The 17,426-nt window shown below is 53.0% G+C and overlaps 1 protein-coding gene across 1 annotated transcript; it reads right to left on the reverse strand.

Moving 5' to 3' along the window:
* Positions 1-1,042: 1,042 nt before the first annotated feature.
* Positions 1,043-15,595, reverse strand: HAPLN3 (hyaluronan and proteoglycan link protein 3). The gene is made up of 5 exons (XM_043922260.1): positions 15,404-15,595; positions 9,782-9,962; positions 6,118-6,486; positions 2,674-2,976; positions 1,043-2,019 (listed from the first exon to the last, which is right to left on the reverse strand). The coding sequence occupies exons 2-5, from the start codon at positions 9,903-9,905 to the stop codon at positions 1,733-1,735; spliced, it is 1,083 nt and encodes a 360-aa protein (XP_043778195.1). The 5' UTR covers positions 9,906-9,962; positions 15,404-15,595; the 3' UTR covers positions 1,043-1,732.
* Between the last annotated feature and the right edge of the window lie 1,831 nt (positions 15,596-17,426).

Consider the following 17,426-nt stretch of genomic DNA (forward strand, 5'->3'; position numbering starts at 1 on the left):
ACAACTGAGGGACTAACACTGGTGTTGGTTAGCATGTGCCAGTGTGAGTCTGCTGATGTCTCTTCAGGTGTGTACTTGTGTGGTTGAGTGTTTGCTGGTGAGTATTTTTGTGTGCCCAGGTTACCTACAGCTCTGGAAAGGATCCGTGGACAAAAGTAGAAGATGCAGCGATGTTCACAGAGTAGGAACTCAAAAATTATGCCATTTATTGATTAAGTAACTGATTCATTGGGAACACACCTATGTCACTGGTTTTCAACATTGAGTCTGCATCAAGAGGGCTTGTGAGAGACCCCACTCCAGAGTTTTTGACTCAGTGGGTCTGGGGTCAGGTGCAGAAAGGTGCATCTCAAACACATTCCCAGGTGAAGCTGGTGGTGCCGGCCACACTTGGAGAAGCACCTTGCTACGTAAAGGGTCGGCTGTGCGTGGCCGAGGTGTGCCTGTGCAGAGGCAAGAGAGCTGGTTTCTTAAGGCTGACATGGGGGTGGGGACCAGAGTGAGGAACACAGAGGGCTGGTCCCCAGTATCTCTGCAGGGCACAGCCTCCTCCGGCCTCCCACTCTTACGCTGGGTCCTCACAGACACACAGCCCGGCGTGGGACGGTGGGAGAACACGCCGGGGCCTCCAGCTGCTAGGTCAGTCCCCGAGGCAGGGTACACCCAGGGCAGGCCAGGCCAGACCATGGCAGCCTGAAGGTGCAGCCCATGGCGTTCCCTGCCCACCCAAGTGGACAGACCCAGGCGACCTCACGTCTAGGACAGAACCATCCCCCATGCAGGGAGCTGGACCCTAAGACTGAATGAGATAAAGATGAGACACACGGACTTCCCTGGTGAAGACTCTGCACTCCCAATGCAGGGAGTAAGAGTTCGATCCCTGGTCAGGGAACTAGATCCCACATGCTGCAACTAAAGGTTTGCCTGCTGCAATGCAGATCAAAAATCCTGCATGTCACAACTAAGACCTGGTGCAGCCAAATAAGTAAAGAAGCAAATATTAAAAAAAAAAAAAAAAAAGGAGCGAGACACAGAGGAAGGCTCAGGATGGAGGGAGGAGTCACAGCACCATTTATTGTCCAAAATAGTACACAGACCCGAGGGCCACTCGCCAAACAGGGAAAAATGAGAACAAAACACAGACTCTTTGGAGCCAAGAGAGAAGGAAAACATGGGGAGGGAACTCTCTTCCTTCCCTGGGACGTCACATGGAAGCCCAGGGACCCGCTTCCCTCCCAGGCTCCTCTGCCATGCCGACGTGGGCCAGCTGCTCCCCAAAGAAGTACGAGGGGCAGGAGACCACCAGGCCCGGACCCCAGCTCCAGAGCCACCTGGCTGCCCTCTCATCCCCAGGCAGAGGCAGAGGACAGGTCGCAGCCCTGGCTCCTCTGGGAGCCACTGCCGGCTCTGAGAGCAGCCTCCCCAGGGCCAGGAGAGGGGATGGACTCAGCGGTGGCAGAGAGCTCTCATGAGCCCAAGGACCTCAAACGTCCCGGAGGAGCGAGGCAGGAGGATTCAGGGAGGGTGAGAGCCTTTGGGTGTCCACCTGAGTAAAGGGATGATATGGGATCTGTGGGATTTACCCAAAAAATAATATTAAAAAAAATTTTAAGTTGGAAAGCATAAAAACAAGATGAAAATTGCCCCAACCTGTAAGGGAAAATGAACTACTAAATAAATACAGCCCGCAAGGGGAGGGGGCAGGGGCGGGAACAGAGCTGAGACCCCGGCGCTAGCGCGGCCGGTAGCAATAGACACCGTACTTGCGGCTGTGTGGGTCTGGGAAGCCAAAGCTTCGGACCCCAGGCTCCAGGGTCCCACAGTTGGAACGTGGGTGAGCCACAGGGTAGCGGGCACTGCCATCTGCCAGCCAGCCAGCATCGCAGCGGTCCAGGCCACGGAACTTCCAGGCTGCAAAGAGCTGGCCCACCTTCGCGATCTGAGCGCCATCTTCCCGGCAGGCCTCCCTTGCCTCTGTCAGCGTCAGCTTCTCAGGGTGCTCCAGGTAGTACACCTGCCCTGTGGGATGCGGGGCGTGAGGATGGAGAAGCGGAGGGTGCAGCCAGAGAGGGCCTGGGGCAAGGCAAGCCCATGCAGACCCCACCACCCAGCCCCCAAAGACCTGTTAACTCTCTGCGCTTAGGGAGCTGCCATGCTATGGAGCATCTGCAGTGGAGACTGTCAGGGGCCCCTTCCCAAATCTCAGCCCCTCTCCAAAAGCATCATCCCACATGCCATGGGGCTGGGTTCCCCACAGTCAGATCTGTACTCTGCCCCAGCCTTTCCTAATTTTACTCTAGGAGGGCGCCCCACCTCTGCTGGACCAATCAAGAGTCTCTCATCTGTTCAGCCATTTACTGAGCACCTACTATGTCCCAAGCTGGGATATGGCACTGAACCAATTTGTTTTTATTCATGTATCTTCCCATGAAATGAGCTCCTTTGTGAGGGCAGACTGTGTTTTCTGTGTCTATGATGACCCAACACCTAGTAGGCACTCAGGGAATGTTAGGTGAATGACTAAACTGATGATCGGTGTGAAGCAGCCGCATCAAGGCACTCAGTTGGACAGGGCTTCAGCTGGAAGCACCAGCAGGGTGGGCCGAGAGGACTGCAGGTCCCCCCAGACGCTGCCCTCCCACCCGCAGGCCCATGCGTGGCCAGTCGACTCACCCCTGAGGGCAACAGCGAAGCAGAAGACGTCGTAGCGGTGCAGGCGGTGGTGGCGCGGGCCGTAGCTGCGCACGCCGGGGGCCAGGCCCGGGCCTCCACAGGGGTGCCGGGCCTGCGTGATGGGGTACTGCACCGAGGCGTCCTGCAGCCAGCCTGCGTTGCACCAGTCCAGGCCCTCCTCCCAGGCCCGGAACAGCTGCTCGAAGGAGGCCACCACCGCATCCTGCTCCTCGCAGGCCTGCTGGGCTTCGTGGAAGTTGAACTTGTAGCGCCCTTGGGGGTGCTGGTAAGGAAAGACCACACCTGGGGAGGGCGGAAAAGGGGGCTTGAATGGGTGGGCAGGGCCCGGCGATGGGAGACCCACCTCCACTGAGACAGAGGCTTCCCTCAACACACACACACACACAGTCCCTCAGTAAAGCTCTACAAACCTGTCACCTCCTGTCCACTGTCCAAGTCCAACGCAGAACCAATATCTGCTTTACATCTCCCTCCCAAAGCTAGACAGGCACACAGCAGCTCTCAGAAATCTACTAACTTGTTAAAGGAATGAATGAGTCAGTCAAATAATATCCCCAATTACAGAACAGGATTAATACCTAATCCACAGGGCTGTTCCAAGAACCCCAGTGCTATGCCTACCAAGTCACTCGGTTGACTCTTTGTGACCCCACAGGCTGGAGCCCGATGGGCTCCTGCCTATTCTTCCAGGCAAGAATCCTGGAGTGAGCTGCCATTTCCATCTCTAGGGGATCTTCTCAACCCAGGGATTGAAGCTTTGTCCCCTACGTCTCCTACATTGCAGGAGGATTCTTTACCACTGAGCCACTGAGGAAGCCCACGGTCTCAATACAGATGTTTAAATCCTAATGCCCAGGAATTCCCCCTGGCAGTCCAGTGGTTAGCAAATGGTGCTTTCACTGCCAGGGCTCAGGATCAATCCCTGGTCAGGGGACTAAGATCCTGCAAGTCTCACAGTGCAGCTAAATAAATAAATCCTAATGCACAATATGATGGTATCAGGAGATGGCGCTTTTGGGAGGTGATTAGGTCATGAGGGTGGAGTCTTAGTTTTAGTACCCTTAAAAAAGACACCCCAGAGAGTTCCCCCCAAGCCCCTTCCACCGTTGTGAGGACACAGAAGTCTGCGACCTGGCACCCTGGTGTGGGACTTCCAGCCTCTAGAACTATGTGAAATGAATTGCTGTTGTTCAGAGGTCCCCAAGGCTGTGTTGGTTACTGCAGCCTGAAGTAAGACACCAGTGAGGAGGTGCTGCCACCTACAGGAGATAGGCATTGTTGGGCTCTGACTCAGAAGCTGAGACCTCATCGTCTATGTTAACATTAATATGGAAGCTTCAGAGGAGGATGGAAGAAATGTCCCTCATGTGACAGACAACTTTCACAGGACAAGGAAAGAAGACAGTGAAAGTGTTAGTGACTCAGTCATGTCTGACTGTGACCCTGTGAACGGTAGCCTGCCAGAGTCTTCTGTCCATGGGATTCTCCAGGCAAGAATGGGGTTGCTATTTCCTTCTCCAAGGGATCTTCCCCACCCAGGAATCAAACCGGGGTCTCCCGCATTGCAGGCAAATCCTTTACCACCTGAGCCATGAGGGAAGCTCCAGGGGAAGAGGAGGGGTGGAAAAAGGTCTTATTAAAGGAGACTCGAGGTCAGGGAGGTCCTGAGCAGGTGGCTTCCCTTTCTGGTGCCATAGTCTGGGAGGTGCCACAGGCTCCCTCAAAATTCCATGTTTGAAACTTGACTGTAATAAAAAATGTTAACTCCCCCGGACTCAGTCTCTACCAAGTCAGATGAAACCTTAAGGAGAAGGGGTATCCCTAGGGCCTGGGGCTGGCGCTGTTCAAAGGCAGGGCCTGGAGTGAGGGTTCCCTGGATTGGGACTGACACAAACGCATTGTGTGATACACACACTATTACGTATAAAACAGAAATCTAATGAGACCCTGCCGTGCAGCATGGGGAACTCGACTCAGGGCTCTGCGCTGACCTAAAGGGGAAGCAAATCTAAAACAGAGAGGATACATGAATACGTACGGCTGATTCCCTCTTCTGTGCAGCAAAAAAAAAACAGCACAACATTGTAAAGACACTATACTCCAATAAAAATTAATAAAAAGGAAATAAAAGTGTACCCCCAAAAAGGTGAGGACTCCCTGCTTCTCTAGGCTGCCCCCGCAGCCCCCAGACAACTGGCTCTGACCGGCTCGCACACATCCCACACCATCCCCAACATCAGGGACAAGGAACATGGCCCCTCTGGGCCACCATCTAAGCCCCATGGACTGGGCAGGTGGCTGCTGGTGGCAAGGTCCGCCTCTGATTGACAAGCCCTTGAGCCACATTCTATCCTCATCTCCTCAAAGGAGGTGAAGGAGGAACTACCCTTATTCTTCATTTCACACGTGACAGGACTGGAGCTCTGGGGGAAGGCACTGATCTGGAGTGCCACAGCTAGGACGGGGCAGACATGGAGTCAGATCAGCCTTCCCTCTATACCCTCCCGGCAGCCTCCCTAACAGGCAGGAGAGGTCTGAGGACACACAGCCCCAGCCTAGGGTCAGAGAAGGCAGAAGTCATGTGGAGACCACAGCTGGCAGCTTTGGACAGCACTGGTTGGTTTTTTTTTTTTTTTTTTTTTTTTTTAGTTAGGCGATTTCTACATAAAAATCCAGAGGTTTCACACATGAATAAAGCTTCTCTTATCAAATCAGAAAATCTGGATGCAGGGACTTTCCTGGTGGTCCAGTGGTAAAGAATCTGCCTTGCAATGCAGGAAACGTGGGTTCAATCCCTGGTTGGGGAACTAAGATCCCACATTACTTGGTGCAACTAAGCCCAACTGCTCTAGAGCCTGTGCACCATGACAAAGACCCCTTGCATTGAAACTAAGACCCAATGCAGTCAAATAAGTAAATATTTGAAAGAAAGAAAGAAAACTGGGCTGCACTGGGCTTGCTTCTGGTGTAGCATCATCAGCTGGGCCTGAGTAGGAGGGCTCAGGAGTGGCCCCCGTCCCCACCACTCCTGATCACCCACCCTGGGCTGCCTCATTTGTGTCTCCTGCCAACCCTGTGTGAATTTCAGCTCTGACTCAATGAGCTGTGTCACCAGCTCCTGTCTCCCTCTCTCTGAATAGGACGTGAGCAAGAGGGAGCAGAGAGCAGAGGATTCTGGAGTCTGACTGCCTGGGGTCAAACCCCTACTCAGCCATGTATGAGCTGTGTGACCTTAGGTAAGTGACTTGACCTCTCTGTGCCTCAGTTTTCTCATCCATAAGTTGCGGGTGAGAATAACAGGAGCTTCCTCATGGGGTTGTTCTGAGGATTAAATGCTTTATCTGCCAGAAGCACAGAGGTCTAGATGCTTTCTCAGGCCTTCTCCCCACAGCCCCCAGGACCCAGCCACGGTCAGGGTCTCACCCCGAAGCTCCAACTCTACCAGGCCGCTCTCATCCTCCAGCCCATCGATGACCTCGCAGCGGTAGCGTCCATAGTCCTCCAGTCGCAGGTCCCGGATCTCCAGCGACACCTCCCGCACTCTGTCCTGCCGCAGGTGCACCCGGCCTCGGTAATCCCCAAAGGTGCGCTGTCTCAGCCCAATGGCCACCAGCACATCCTGCTCCGGGACCCCATTCTCCGACAGCTTCCACCATTTGATGCGCACGGGCCGTGGAGAGGCCAGGGCTGGCTCGTAGTGGTAGCGGCAGGGCAGGGTCACGTTGGCGCCTCGGTGGGAAAACAGGGTCTCCTCCGGCGTCTCTACCACCAGCTTCACTCCATTGAAGATGCCTGAGGGGAAAGGTGGGGTGCAGATGGTGACCTCCGGCGGCACATCGGTAGTCCTGCAGGGGCCACCCCCTCCCTCACCCTCACCCCCAGCTCCCGCCAGGCTCAGGAGTTCTAGATTGCACCACCCCTGTACCCACACACTCTGCAATGTGACTTCACAACTCCTTCCTTCAGGAGGTGACTCTATGAACCACCCCTAGTCCCTGAAATCCTTGCTGGCCCTGCCACTTGCTTTGACCAAATGAACACAGGGGAAGTGAGTGTTCTGAGGTGCTTGTTCAGAGCTGAGGCTCCAGGGGGCCCTGCTGAGGCCTCTCTTTCTCTCGGAATCTTGCCAACCACCATCAGAATAAGGCCTGGGCTCCCCTGTAGGGTGAGAACACGCAGAGAGCAGAGACAAGCCCTCCCAGCTGAGGCCATCCTAGACCCACCAGCCCCCAGCTGACCTGCCCGCCCACCGCAGGCACAATCAATTAAGTGAGCACAGCCAAGACAGGAAAGATGGAGTCCAGCCCAAAATGCTGGCCCATGAAACCATGAGCAAAGTACATGGCTGTTGTCTTAAACCACTAGGTTTGTTAGGCAGAAGATGCGAACTGGGACTTCCCTGATGGTCCATGGATGGCAGATAGAAGTTGCTTGTGTAGCACAGGGAGGCTACCTCTGGTGCTCTGTGAGGACCTGGAGGGATGGGATGCGGAGAGGGGAGGGAGGCTAGAGACAGAGGGGATGTGTGTGTAATGATGGCTGATTTGCATTGTATAGCAGAAACCAATACAACACTGTAAAAATGTTTTGTTGTTATTGAGTCACTCAGTCATGTCCAACTCTTCATGACCCCATGAACAGCAGCACACCAGACTTCCCTGTCCTTCACTTTTTAAATATCTTTAAATTTTTTAAATGGGGGGAAAAAAGAATCCACACTTTCAATGCGGTGGCAGTGGGGGGAGGAGGGTTTGATCCCTGGTTGGGGAACTAAGATGCCATGTGGTTCAGCTAAAAAAAGAAAAAAAAAGAAAGAAAAGCAAAAGGCAAATTGGTGTAGCTGGCAGCAAGAGCACCTCAGAAGGGAGGGTGGGGGGACTCAGATCATCTGAGTCTCCTTCTCTAACACACTGGTCACAGGAGAGCACAGCCTGCCCTTCACTCTGGCCAGCTGTCCACCACAACTCTTCCCAAACACCTAGAGACACAGGTGAGACCAGGCCAGGACTCACAGAGGAGACTGCAGTCAGGCTCAGGGGGACAAATAAACACCGGGCCTAACATGCGCCACAAGAACCAGATTTATGGCTAAGGCTGGCCCATCTCTCACTGGAGTCTTCGTATCGGGGCCTCATGGTCTCATGGCCTTAGGTCTGGACTTCAGACCTTAGAGGTACACAGGCTGAGGGCAGGGGGTAACCTCAGGAGTAAACAAGGGATAGACAGGGAGGCTCCCTGTAGAGAATCTCATGCTGTAAAACAGCCATACCTAACGACTCCTTGCCTATGTCCGAGTGTCTATGAGGCTCATGTGACCTAACAAATGATGCATAGTAGGTGTGTAAAGCTGCTGATAAAAAGTCACCTGGCTTTTCCAGTAACTGGCCTGAAGTGACCTCTAAAAATGGTTTGCTATTCACTTGGCCCAGAAAACTGCACAAAATCAAGAGGTTCAAATTTTCATGTTCACTTTAAGAACACTGCTTCCCTGGTGGCTCAGCTGGTAAAGAAGATTCCTGGGTCGGGAAGATCCCCTGGAGAAGGGATAGGCTACCAATCCAGTATTCTTGGGCTTCCCATGTGGCTCAGCTGGTAAAGAATCTGCCTGTAATGTGGGAGACCTGGGTTCAATCCTTGGGTTGGGAAGATCCCCTGGAAAAGGGAAAGGCTACCCACTGCAGTATTCTGACCTGGAGAATTCCATGGACTGTATAGTCCATGGGATCGCAAAAGTTGGTCAGACATGACTAATCGACTTTCACTTTCTTTTAAGAACACTCATGAAACCACCCAGGCCATGAAGGGTATGCATATCCGGAAAGCCACCAAGTATCTGAAAGATGTCGCTTTAAAGATATTGTGTGCCATTCTGTCATTACAATGGTGTTGATAGGTGTTCCCAGGCCAAACAGTGGGGCTGGATGCAGGGTTGGTGGCCCAAGAAGGGTGCTGAATTTTTATTGCACATGCTCAGAAATGCAGAGAGTGATTCCAGACTTCAGAGCTTAGATGTAGATTCTCTGGTCATGGAGCACGTCCAGGTGAAAAAGCCCCTAAAGATGCGGGACAGGACTTACAGAGCTCAGGGCTGGATCAACCCATACCTAAGCTCCCCTGCCACATGTAGATGATCCTTATTGAAAAGGGTCAGATTATTCCTAAACCAGAAGAGAAAGCTGCACAGAAGAAAAAGATATCCCAAAAGAAACCAAAAAAACAATAATTTATGGCCCTGGGACTTCCCTGGTGGTTCATGGCTAAGACTTCACACTCCCAATGCAGGGGGCCTGGGTTCGATCCCTGGTCAGGGAACTAGATCCCACATGCCTTAACTAAAGATCCCAAAGTGTCACAACTAAGACCCAGCACAGCCAAATAAATAAATAAATATTAAAAAAGAAACGTACTGCCTGGGGAAGAAATGCCGCAAAAAAATAAATGCAAATAAAAGTTAAAAAAAAAAAAAAAAGTCACCTGCCCAAAGCCACATAGGTAGTAAGTGGCAAAATGGAGAGTCAAACCTATCTCCCTAACTCCAAACCCCTTTTCCACTGGGAAGACCTGGGGAAGTCACGTTTAAGCGGAATTTTGAAAAGTTGGCAGGACTTTGGGGAAAGTATAAAAAGCAAAATTGACCGTGCTATAGTGCATTCAGCTCCACACCCATGGGTTGTTGTTGATTTAGTCGCTCAGTCGTGTCTGACTCTTGCAACCCCACGGGCTGTAGCCTACCAGGTTCCTCTTTCCACGGGATTCTAAAGGCAAGAATGCTGGAGTGGGTTGCCATTTCCTCCTCCAGGGGACGATCAAACCCAGGTCTCCTGCATTGCGGATGGATTCTTTACTGACTGAGCCACCAGGGAAGCCCTCCATATCTGAGGGGCCAGTAGACATGGAGTAACCTTCTCACCCTTCTGCTCATCTTAGCGACAAGGCTGGACCACTGCACGGGCCCAGATGGGAGCAGGGCTGCTGGCTTCACGTCCTGAGCCCCTACCCAACTCGGAACTTGCAGGGGCCAGGAGAGGCCTTCGTCACCTAGCCAAACCAAGAGCTGAGCTAAGAGCAGAGCCAAGAGGCCACCCACCGTCGCTGTAGCCATTGCCCAGGTTCCGGCCGTTGGCACGGTTGGAGTAGTAGAAGCCGTTGTAGAAAGGCAGGCCGGAGACGCAGCCCAGCAGGAGCAGCGGGATCGGGAGCCGCAGGCCCATGGCGTCATGCGCCGGGCAGCGCCAGGGTGTCCAGGCAAGGCTGGGGCCCGGGGCAAGCTGGGAGGAGAAGAGAAACAAGCCAGTTAGAGAAGTCTGCAGCGGGGCCCAGGGACCCACTTACTCATTCGTTCAATCAACAGGAATTTAGCAGCTTCCCTTGTGGTTCAGTGGTAAAGAATCTGCCTCCCAAGCAGGAGGCGAGGGTTCGATCCCTGGGTCGGGATGATCCCCTGGAGTGTATGTATGTGTGTGTGTGGCTCAGATGCTAAAGAATCTGCCTGCAATGCAGGAGACCAGGGTTCAGTCCCTGGGTCGAGAAGATCCCCTGCAGTGTGTGTATGTGTGTGTGTGTGGCTCAGGTGCTAAAGAATCTGCCTGCAATGCAGGAGACCGGGGTTCAGTCCCTGGATTGGGAAGATCCCTTGGAGAAGGGAATGGCTACCCACTCCAGTATTCTTGCCTGGAGAATTCCATGGACAGAGGAGCCTGGCAGGCTGCAGTCCATGGGGTCACAGAGTTGGTCATGACTGAATGACTTTCACTTTCCAACCTTTTTGGCACCAGGGACCTGTTTCAAGGAAGACAATTTTTCCACGGACTGGGGCAGGGTGAAAGTAGGGGTGGTGACGGTTTCAGAATGATTCAAGCACATTATGTTTATTGTGCACTTTATTTATATTATTATTATATCAGCTCCATCTCAGATGACCAGGCATTAGATCCTGGAGGTTGGGGAACCCTGTGATAGAGCAGCTTTGACATGCCAGGCACTGTTCTCACGGCTGGACAACAGCGGTGATGAGCAAGATGAGGTCCCTGTTCTCAGAGGACTGCACCCTGCAGGCAAGATGGGCAACAGGCAAGCCAACAAATCCTAAGCAGGAATTTAGTGTTGTCGTTTTTTAGTCCCTAAGTCATGTCAGACTCTTTTGTGGCGCCATGTACTGAAGGCTCCCTTCTCCATGGGATTCTCCAGGCAAGAATACTAGAGTTGATTGCCATGCCCTCCTCCAGGGGATCTTCCTGGATCAGGGATCAAACCCGTGTCTTCTGCATTGGCAGGCAGATTCTTTACCACTGAGCCACTAGGGAAGCCCAAGCAGGAATTAGGAGGCAGTGAAAAGACTGCAGAAAAAATTAAGCAGGACCATATGACAGTATTACCATTTTTCAAACTGCAAGGTTGAACTGGAAAAGTTGTTAGCAGCATTTTAAAATGACATTGAAGAGACCAGACTAGTAGAAAATATCAGGGGCATTCATGGTCAGTGAGGATGAGTCCTGCACTGCAAAGCTTTTGTTTCAGTCCAGAAACGACTATGGAGGTAGAGGTTAAAAAAAAAAAATCTTTTTAATGCTACGCTAGAATACTTCTGGGGGGCTCTTACAGTTTAAGTGGACACTCAAATAAAATAGGCAGCTGGCCCAAGGGCTACAGATTGTTGATTCAATTTTTTTTTGTATTGCATCAAAATATTATGTCTTGATTATTGAGATTTTTGGTATGCACACTCCCCTCCCTTAAATTTTCACATGAGGGGACTTCCCTGGTGGTCCAGTGGTTAAGACTTTACCTTCCAATGTTGGGGATGTGGGTTTGATCCCTAGTCGGGAAGCTGGGATCCCACATGTCTGGTAGTCAAGAAAACCAAGACATAAAATAGAAGTAATGTTGTAACAAGTTCAGTAGAGACTTTAAAAATGGTCCACATTGAAAAAAAAATTTTGCACAGGAGCCTAGTACCCCACATACCTCCCCCTCATTCCTGCCCTGCTTGTCCATTTACTGAAAGTGCCATGTTACTTCAACTCGTGTTACTCAGTTACTTCAACTGGGTCCAAATCTTTGCAACCCCATAGACTGTAGTCTGTCAGGTTCCTCTATCCATGGGATTCTCCAGACAAGAATATTGGAGTGGATTGCCATTTCCTTCTCCAAGGGATCTTCCCAACCCAGGGATCGAACCCACCATCTCCCGTGGCAGGTAGTTTCTTTACCACTGAGCCAGCATTCGAGAGTCTTTATTGGAAACATCCAGGATGAATTCTGCTTCCTTCCAAGGCTCTGGCTGAAACATGGGAGAGGAGGACAGAACGACCAGTGTCTAGATGCCCTTGAGTGTCAGACTCAGCAGCCTGTCCTTTGTCCCCAAGGCCCTGGGGTGCTAGTAGTGGCTTTAGGCAGAGGAGCCACAGGATCAGACCTACATGTTAAAAACATCCCTCCAGCGGCTGAGTGGAAGCAGACTCTGGGGCAGCAAGACCAGAGTTGACAGCAGGCATTTGGAAGTATGAGTACAATCATCAGGCAGCAACGTGGAAAGTGCACAAGGTATAATTTAGGGTAGACAAAGCAGAACACAGACTTGCCACTCTGCTGTGATTGTAAGTGTGTGACCCTAAGAATGCCTGTGTACAGAAACCAGAAGGGGAGGAACAGCAAAACCAGAGAAAGGGAGAGCAAGCGAGGGGAAGAAAGAAAAGCATTGGCCTGTAAGGGTGGTGGAATTGTGGAGGAAACATTCTTGTTTTCAGAACAGTTAGGAGCTCTTACTGGAGAAGAAGCAATGCTGTGAAGGAAGTTGAAGGGTAGAATCCACTGTGCCCTTAGACCTCTTTGCAGGGAGCCCAAGGCCCAGACTTGCCCTGTGTGCTGTGCATGACAGGACACTGTGAGCCTCGCTTCTTATCCAAGAGGAATCCCCAGGTGACATCCACAAAGCCTCTTGGTGACTCGGATCCAAGCAGCCTAAGCACAAACAGGAGTTTCCCAGGTGGCTCAGTGGTAAAGAATTCACCTGCCAATGCAGGAGATGCCAGAGACACAGGTGTGATCCCTGGGTCTAGACGGTCTAGAAAATCACCCAGAGGAGGGCATGGCAACCCACTCCAGTATTCTTGCCTGAGAAATCCCCATGAACAGAGGAGCCTGGTGGGCTACAGTCCACAGCGTTGCAAAAGAGTCCGACAGGACTGAACAACTCAACAGCTCAAAACACATGCAACTTTGTAACCAGAGCACTACATGCAACTTTGTAACCAAAGGACTAACAGAAACAAGAGCAATCCAGAAAAAAGAAAAAAAAAAACAGCATGTCAATCCCCGCTTTGCAGCTTTCACCCACCACTGGGGCAAACACTTCTTCCTTCAGGATGTGGGTTCTTAGGGGCACTGGATTCCAAAAGATACTAGATTTACCAAAATTAAAAGTCTGACCCAGGGTAAAGCCATCTTCTTAAATGTTTTGTTTTTTAACACAGAGGAAATGTCTTTGCAACTTCTTCAGCTGTTGTTGCCCACTTTTTTTTGGCTGTGCTGGGTCTCTTTCCATTGGGCAGGCTTTTCTCTAGCTGTGGCACACAGGCGCTTCTCTAGTTGCAGCAGGTGGGCTTACTAGTTGTGATGCACAGGCTTCTCTAGTTGTGGGCCCCTCTAGTGGCTGCTCGCAGGCTTAGTTGCCCTGAGGTAGTGCTAGTCGTTTAGTCATGTCCGGCTCTTTGTGACCCTATGGACTGCAGGTTCCTCTGTCCATGGGATTCCCCAGGCAAGAATACTGAAGTGGGTTGACATTTCCTTCTCCAGGGGATCTTCTGGACCCAAGGGTCAACCCGGGTCACCTGCATTGCAGGCGGATTCTTTACCATCTGAGCAGTATTCTGGCCAGGAGAATTTCACGGCCCTGAGGTATGTGGGATGTAATTCCCCAAGGAGGGATCGAACCTGCATCCTCTGCATTGGAAGGTGGATTCCTAACCACTGGATCACCGGGGAAGTCCCTGGTTTCTACTTTTATCAGAAAACTTTATGCTAAGTTCTGTTCAGCGGCTAAACCAGCAGTACAGCGCTCCTGCCTCACCACATCTCTCGCATCCTTCAGATGGGATGGCAAGAGTTTGGATACTAAGAGTTTGGGGAATCTGGACAGGGAAGGATGCTGTCTATTCGGTTCTTGAGTGCTGGACAGTGAGTAGCAAGCATTCGAATAGTGAGGGACATCAGTAAGAAAGGCACTTTCTGCAGGACTGACAGCATTTATCTTAAGGAATTCACACACTGCTGAGGTTTGCTCTTTAATAGTGAAAAAATCTTGTTTTGGTCACTTTAATACATTAGTGAGCTTGGGGGGGGGGGCGGGGGGCGGGGATCACCACCAGTCCAAAGCCATTCCATGTCATACGACGTTGCTCCCCCAGGGTTCTTACCAGCCGTGCACGAGGTAATTCACGGTTCAGAAACTAAGCCCTGAGCCAAAACAGCTCTTAGTTTCCGGTCTGGGGGTGATTTTTTTTTCCCCCAGCTCACTGAAGTATTGGAGTGACCAAAACAAGATGTGTGGATTTCCTTATTCCTGACGACCCATTCTTTGCTTTTCCCAGCCACCACGTGCCTTAGGACCCCTCCGCACATCAGAATAAGCTGAACCTTGACTTGGTAGGAAGACGAGCTACAGCCGAGTACCCCGACTGCACCACCGGGCAGAACACGTCTCCCTGCCACCAGCAGAGGGCAGCCTTGCCCTCCAGGTCTCCATCATTCCGCTCCCGGAGAGGAATTTGACTTCGGTGCCCCAAGCCGTTTGAAACCTGCGGTTCCCGGAAAGTAGAAGTCCGGAGGTGTTTCCTACCAGCATTCCCAGCCCGCTGGCCCGTGCAGGGCTGTGGGAGAAGGGCCAGGGCGCCTCTCGGCCACCTCCTCCTGCGGCAGAAGGCAAAAGGCCCTCCAAAGGTCAGCGCTGGGAGTCAAGGTCCAGACCGGGTCACAGGCTGCTGAAGGCCACCCAGCGAGTTGGTGACAGAGCTCGGTCCAAGTGTCCGGCGCTGTCGTTTTTTTTTCCCCCTGGCTGCTCAGGAGCTCTAAATTTCTCCCTAAAGGATCCCATCTCCCACCCAGGACTTTACTCTCCGCGCGCTCCGGGTGTTCCCTAAGTTAGAAACCCCACTGAACCCAGGCCTGAAACCCACGAGCATCCATTGCGTTTGCCCTGAGAGGGCCAGAGCAGGCCAGCAGAGGACCACCCGCCCGCTGCCTCAGGAGGTGTCCCCAGCCCCTCGCAGTGTTCCCGACCCCCGACCCCGCTCCCGCCCCGAACAGATGAGCACCCAAAAGATGCCCCGAGGCAGAGCCCGGCGCCTGGGGCGCTGTGGAGGCTGCGGGATAAGATGCGAAGAGATCCGGTGGGAGAGAGGAGACCCGGGAGGTGGTCTCGGAGGCCACTGGTTTCCCTCAGAATTGGCCTCCTCGCCGACCAGGGTCTATGCACAAGGGTCCCACGCAAGCCAGCCCACGCCACGCGCTGCTCTGAACCCGCGGGCGCCCGGGGCGCCCCCGACCGGCGGCGGCGATCACAACCCAACTCGGCCCCGGCCCCACGGGGCCCGGCTCACTTCTTCTGCCCACTTCCCCAACCCTGCCCAGGAAGCGTGAGGCTGAGGAAGCGGGAAGAGAGGAATTGGTCCATAGGGCGCCCCAAGAGCCCGGCCACCCCTGAGCTACGTACCGTCCCCAGGCGGCTCCTCGACGGCTCGAGCGCTCCGGGCTGCGGGGCTGATCTGGTCGGAGGAAGCAGGCGGACTCGGGGATCTTGAATGGCCCGAAGGGAAGCGGCTGCGGACGAACCCCCGCGCTCCCGCCGGGCCAGCCCCTTAAAGGAACACACGCCCCTTTCCCTCCCTTGGGCTGGCCCCAAACGGAGGAGGTGCGACAGATTTGGGCGGCCTCCAGACTTGCCTGGAGACCACCCCATACCGGCTGGAGACCACCCCAGCCTGCGGAGCATCTGGCAGGCCGCGCGGTGAAGGGAGTGCCCAGGAGTTGAGGCTGTCATATTTAGGGGCGTGGAAGACGAGCGTTCGTAGAGAGAGGGTCTCAGTAGAACGTCCCGGTTTACCAAAAGCAACGAGACTAAGCAGGGGGGAGCCCCCCACCTCCACACTGCGGGTGGGCTACGGCCGACTCCCACCTTCAGGTGAGGGAGGGGTGACCGTTCTCACCTGCCTTTCGCCCAGAGAAGGCAAAGGGGCGCTGACAGCCCTCCTGCCCTAGAGTTTGACCGTCAGGAAATCTGCGGGTCGGCTAACTCAGCATCAGGCACAGGGAGGCTGCCCCTAGTAGGTGGGGCTTGAGTGAGTAGTCCTGGGGGCGGGAAGGGGGAACACAGGATGGGCAGATGGTGCTCCCAGCAGCCTGCAGGGGCGGTCAGGCTTCTGCCTTGTCCTCCAACAGGGGTGACTCGGCTTTAGAATCCTGACCTGTCAACACAGCTATCAGGCAGCCAGCTCCCGGGATGCCTGTTTGGCCTGGGTGTTTAATTTTCCCTCCAGGCCAACGGGAGGCCTGGCCTGAAAGCCCCATTGGTTCCTCAGCAGCCAAGCATAAGGAGGTCTTTCCGCCTTGGCCAAGTGGTCACTGAACCCAGAACCTCTTCCTAAATACACCTTGACAGTATGTGTGTGTGTGTGACTTGCCAGGAGCATCTCAGACCACAAAGAGCTGCAGGAGTAGTGTGTGTGTGCTCAGTCATGTCCGACTTCTGTGACCCCGTGGACAGTAGCCCGCCAGGCTCCTCTGTCCATGGGATTCTCCAGGCAAGAATACTGGAGTGGGTAGCCATTCCCTTCTCCATGGTGGACTAAATTGCACCCAAAGTGAATGCCAGCCTGATGGGCAAAAGGGAACCAGTGCAGTTTCCTCCCCAAAGGAGAGCTGTCAGAAAACTGGGTGCAGGATGGATAGGATGGGGAAATGAGTAGGATGCCAGTTCCAATTAGGAAACCCTTGCAAGCTTTGCTGACAATGATCCAAGTTTCTGAGGCCCCTGATGAGCCAGGCTTTTCATCAGTGCTTATGTACATTCTCTCCATCCAACCCAAGGCCATGGAGTTGGTCCTCTTATTTCTGCTTTACAGGTGGGGAATGAGGCTCAGAGGGATTTAAGTAAATTGCCCAAGATCACTCAGAGTCAGGATTTGAACCCAGATTCTCCAACTTGAAGCCTTCCCTGGTCGCTCAGATGGTAAAGAATCCACCTGCAATGCAGGTGATCCAGGTTCGAGCCCCGTGTCTGGAAGATCCCCTGGAGGAGGAAATGGCAACCTGCTCCAGTATTTTTGCCTGTAGAATTCCACAGACAGAGGAGCCTGGCAGGCTAAAGTCCATGGGGTCACAAAGAATCAGACACGACTGAGCGACTAACGCTTTCACTTTTCTCCAACTTGAGGCCTTGTGCTTCTAATCACTCCACTATACTTAAACCAGGAATGAAAAGGTATCTGGACTCCTGGGAGAGGCAGGTCAACAGGTCCCAGTGCTGACAGCCACACATGTTAGGGAGAGGGATAGATGGACAGCAGGGAAGATCAGTTTTGTTACAGCAAAGCAAGTTTAACATCCTGGCCAGTGGCAGGGCTGGCCAGCAGGTAAAATCTCAAGAGGTGGCTCTCAGAACTGTGGTCAGGAATAAAAAACTACAGTGACCACTTGGTGGAGGTGATAGTGAAAGCTTTGGAAGTGGAGGGGGCTGC

Source organism: Cervus elaphus, chromosome 13 (assembly GCF_910594005.1).
Source record: "Cervus elaphus chromosome 13, mCerEla1.1, whole genome shotgun sequence".
NCBI classification, from domain to species: domain Eukaryota; kingdom Metazoa; phylum Chordata; class Mammalia; order Artiodactyla; family Cervidae; genus Cervus; species Cervus elaphus.

Bases quoted from the DNA above. Each gene is read 5' to 3' on its own strand.
- HAPLN3 (XM_043922260.1), bottom strand. From the start codon at position 9,905: ATGGGCCTGCGGCTCCCGATCCCGCTGCTCCTGCTGGGCTGCGTCTCC. The intron at 2,977-6,117 runs GTGAGACCCTGA...CGCCCTCCCCAG, and splicing joins GGTAGAGTTGGAGCTTCGGG to GTGTGGTCTTTCCTTACCAG. The intron at 2,020-2,673 runs GTGAGTCGACTG...CGCATCCCACAG, and splicing joins CTTCGCTGTTGCCCTCAGGG to GGCAGGTGTACTACCTGGAG.